The following is a 4,534-nucleotide window of genomic DNA, read 5'->3' on the forward strand; positions in this document are numbered from 1 at the left end:
CTCTGATTTCAAATGTGCATTTTTTTTTCTAAAATTGTAGAAGTAGAAATTTGAAATTCATGATTAAAATGCAATAATAACATTTGCACAGCAATGAGTGTGGTTTAATTATTTTTTAGCACTAATTATAAACAGTTCATCAGTTCACCTACAACTTTTTTTTAGAAGCTCCATCTCTGAAATGAAACACGAAACCTGTTGAAGTTTTATTTTATTAGACAAATAAATGTCAACTTTGTTTTCCGTACAGCAGTGGTCCTGGAGTCTGACTGCAGGACATTTTGTTTCCATCGAGCAGCCAGCCAACAAGCTCATCTGGTGGAAGCGGCTCGTGTTTACACAAATGCTCCTGCCTTGATTGAAAAAACACAACCAGGGTTCTTATTCTGCTCACTGCAGCATCTCATTCACAGTGACTCTGAAGAGCAAACTGATTCCAGATCAGGGCTTCTTCTGTGCTTTAAAAATAGACTTACGTACATCAGCCGGAGGCAATTCTTGTCCATCAGTAGAAACACACGTTTAAAATGTAAATAAGAAGCACAACAAAACACTACAGATTCTGATTACACAATGCTGTTTGCAGCTGAAACACAACAACAAGTGGGTGATATCTTGGATGCGCTCGAGGCCGCTCTTTGATCATGTCAGAATACAGGCAGGTACACCTCTTTGGGAAACATTCAGGCGACGCCTCGTGAAGCGCTGCCCGATAGAGAGAAAGTTGTGGACGAAGGCAATCCRACCCTGATCATGAGCAGAGACGAGACGAAAGCAAAACACACCTCTTCTCTCATTCTGACACACACCATCACTGTGGGCTAYGAGCTCGTCACTGTTGCACCGGTGCACGAGATCGACACGTCTACGGGACCCACATGATACGAACACACACACACACACGGTAAATAGGATTAATAAAAATATATATTATCTATCAAACTCTCTACAGCTTCCATATGTTGCTTTAACTGGATTCAAACATTAAAATGCACAGAAGTGTCAGGAATGATACTGAACACAGGAGAATCTGTCGGGGGTGTCCAGTCCTGGTCCTGGAGGGTCCTGCATGTTTTCCTTGTTTCTCTGCTCTCACACACATGATTCAGAGGCTGAATCCCCTGTTCAAGCACTGCAGACGCTCATTAATCATTCATTTTAATCAGGTGTTGGTGCAGAGGAACCTCTAAAACATGCAGGATGGTGGCCCTCGAGGACCAGGACTGGACATCTGATAAGTTCATCAGTAATAGCAGGAGGAGACGGGAGGTCACAGTGAGGGTGAATACATGTGGACGTTAGCTGGACATCCATCTGTTTGCTACAATATATGTAAGAATACAATGTTCACCGGTGAGGCAGTGTGGTGCATCAGTTTAGCTGGGGAATGTTATTAACAGCATGAATCAACAGCATGTTTTCACGCTGTAGCAGAGGTGTAGGTGGGAGGAGCCTGTTTGGGAGGGACGCTGATGTTGTCATCGTACGGAGGAAGCAGGACCTGGACATGAAAAACAGAAGAGGAGAAACAAAGTCTTGGGTTAGCACGTCCCCTTAAAATCCACCTAAGAATATCTATAAGAATATGAGAYGGTCCTCAGAGTGTTTATGGACTCAATTCAACATGGCTGCCACAGCTAAATTGCTACAACTCAGTTATAAACACTGAGATAAAATGAGATGTAGCTGAGAGTCGTCCTCAAAACTCTGAATGAAAGGTGGTAATATGCCTTTAAAGTTCCTGTGACATCCACGTCCTTCAAATACAAAAGTCAAAGAAAACATCTTTATATATAAGAAACTTGGAATAAAACACGATTTAAATAATTTTCTCACATAACTGGCAGATTTTCTTTTGAATTTGGCTCAGTCACTGAAACAGGAAGTGACATCAAAGGGAACACTGACCTCTCTAATAGAGACTTAAAAATAATCTAAAGAAGCATCAGATTTTTTTCTACAGTCTGTTGTTACCATTGTAGCAACGTGCTGTTCACATGCAGACATTACCCTTTGACATCACTTCCTGTTACTTCACATGTGAACAACTGTTCTTCTCAGCGGCATGACTTTTTTTTTGCAAGATGATGATGATGATGATGATGATGATGCCTTTATTGTCATTGTACGGAGCACAATGAAATTACATTTAAGAACACCCATTTAAGAAGACACACATGACAAAAAACCATGAGGGAATAGCTGATCAGGTGATGTTAACAATGTTATCTTTCAAAAAAAATGCATTCATGTTTATTACAAAAAACTGATGTCACAGAAACTTTAAAGTGCCTGTGACATGCATATTCTTCAAATACAAAAAGTCAAAGAAAACATCTTTATATTTAAGAACGTTGGAATAATACACACAGTTTTATCCATTTTGCCCCTTAACTGGCATATTTTCCTTTGAACTTGACTCAGTCAAAGTGAAACAGGAAGTGACATCAAAGGGGAACTCTTTAACAAAGAAAACTCTCTGGTCTTTGTTTAATGAAACAATATTATTTAAACACTGACTCTCTCTGATGGAGAATGAAAAATAATCTTTAGAAACATCTGATTCTTCTCTACAGTCTGTTGTTGGCTGTTGTAACAACACTCTGTTCACATGCAGACATTCCCCTTTGACGTCACTTCCTGTTACTTCACAGGCAAATATCTCAACAACTGTTCATCTCAGCGACGTGAAATTTATTTTGCAATATTTTATCAATGTTATCTTTGCAAAAATGCATTCATATGTATTACAAAAAATTGATGTCACAGGCACTTTAATTGCATGTTTTCACACGTCAACCCCCTCAGATGTTTAACTGTATAATGATGAGCCTCAAAAATCTGTAATTTTTCATTTTAAAAAATCTGTATTAAATTAAATTGTTTTCTTGTGTACAGTGCCCTGAGACGAYGTTTGTTGTGACTTTGTTATATAAATAAACTGCACTGAATTGAGGCATTTAAGGGTAACTCRTATATTTAAAGTCCAGAAGGACCTGACTGTGTGAAGGACTCTTAGAAATGTCCTGCACTGCATCAGAGAACTTGTGACCTAACTGTTGTATCAKTTATGTTTCACCATCCAAGCTGTGAACCAAAAGCTGCCTGCGGTCTGTGGGGGACTCTAATTTAAAAAGCCTGCAGAGGTGAGGCTCGAGTTAAGATTTAACATGATCAGTTCTTGTTTATCTTGTCCTTTTTTTACTGAGCCAAAAGGACGACTGTTTTTCTCTTTACACCCCAGGTGTTTTCCACATCAAGACCCTGCAGACGTCTCGTACTCTGAGCTCGCAGCACCACATAAAACCACACAAAGTAACAAGACAAGAAGGGTTGTTTCAAATTAGGTCAAACATTGAAGTCTGAGGAGTCTGAAGCTGCAGGCTGAGAGAACTCTCATTAAAATACCTGTGAAACCCAACAGACTGACRGGGCTGGCACTGAACGCTGCGTGTGTCTCAGCTGATAGACCAAACAGCTCGTTGGTGCTTCTACAGCCTGTTTGTGGGTTTGAGCTGTCAGAGGGCCAGRCCTGGGCAACAGGACACCAACAAGAGGCCCAGAAACCTGCTGACAGATCTCACTTACTGTTCGGATGAGTCTCAGCAGCCGTCCTGATGGCTTTACCAGCACAGAGCCTCGTCTCCCCATCCCTGCTACTGTAGCCTCTGTAAAACCAGCCAGCTTAATGTTTTCCCMCTCCCTTCAACATGACGGCTTTACAGATGCCAAACCAGCCTGAACACAGGAAACCCACGCAGATTATAAAAGCCTGACTAGTGATCTGGACTAAAATGAGGAAATCCTATTTCCACATTAGTGAGTTGGTTTGTTGGCTTTGGAAACGGAAGAAAGAWGTAAATCAAGATTTTATCCGGAACTGAGGAAATAGACAAAGAGTTCATGAGGAGACGATGTGTGAAAACTTTGAACTGATAATACAGATACTCTTTTGTTAAATAGTCTGCTGGCCTCTATTCAAATGTGGAAAATGTATTTTTGCTGTAAATGCTAATAAAAAGTAATAAACTAGAGGCATGAAGAATAATGGTAGTCTTAATTTAAAAACAAAGTTAATCATTAGGAGCTGCAGTCTCATCAGAGACCTGTTTTAATTTACTGTAAAATGATCCTGCAGCTGTTTTTTTAATCATACTTCTTATTTTTACAGCTTTTTGTTGCCTCTGTCTCAAATTTTAAAGATGTATTTCTGCCATAAAATTTAAAAAACACAAATTTTCCCCCACATAAAAAGTAGACATGATGCTTTTAAATCCTTCTATTTCACATTTAAATCATTCAGCTGKGGTCATATGTAAAGTGGAACTGCAATGCTTTGGTCTGAATTCCTCCTTATTGTAACTCCACAAGCCCCGCCCCTTTTCTGAAGTGTGTCTCAGATCAACTCGCTTTGAGGCTGTCCCTTTAAATCCAAATGAGGCGCTTTACACTCCGCCCCCCTCCAGCTTCCAGGTTCATTCTAGTTTGATAGCCGAGACTATATACACTCACCGGCCACTTTATTAGGTACACC

At 40.1% G+C, this 4,534-nt stretch overlaps 1 protein-coding gene across 1 annotated transcript in view; it reads right to left on the reverse strand.

The window, feature by feature from the left end:
* Window positions 1-195: 195 nt before the first annotated feature.
* LOC106528361 (lysosomal-associated transmembrane protein 4B) overlaps window positions 196-4,534 on the reverse strand; it is a gene marked incomplete at its 5' end in the record, with an annotated part of 9,935 nt that continues 5,596 nt past the window's right edge. Inside the window, 1 exon segment of the mRNA XM_014023507.1 lies at window positions 196-1,501. Within this exon segment, the coding sequence (XP_013878961.1) occupies window positions 1,421-1,501 (81 nt within the window).

This window comes from Austrofundulus limnaeus, unplaced genomic scaffold (genome assembly GCF_001266775.1).
Source record: "Austrofundulus limnaeus strain Quisiro unplaced genomic scaffold, Austrofundulus_limnaeus-1.0 Scaffold374, whole genome shotgun sequence".
In the NCBI taxonomy this organism is placed as follows: Eukaryota; Metazoa; Chordata; class Actinopteri; order Cyprinodontiformes; family Rivulidae; genus Austrofundulus; species Austrofundulus limnaeus.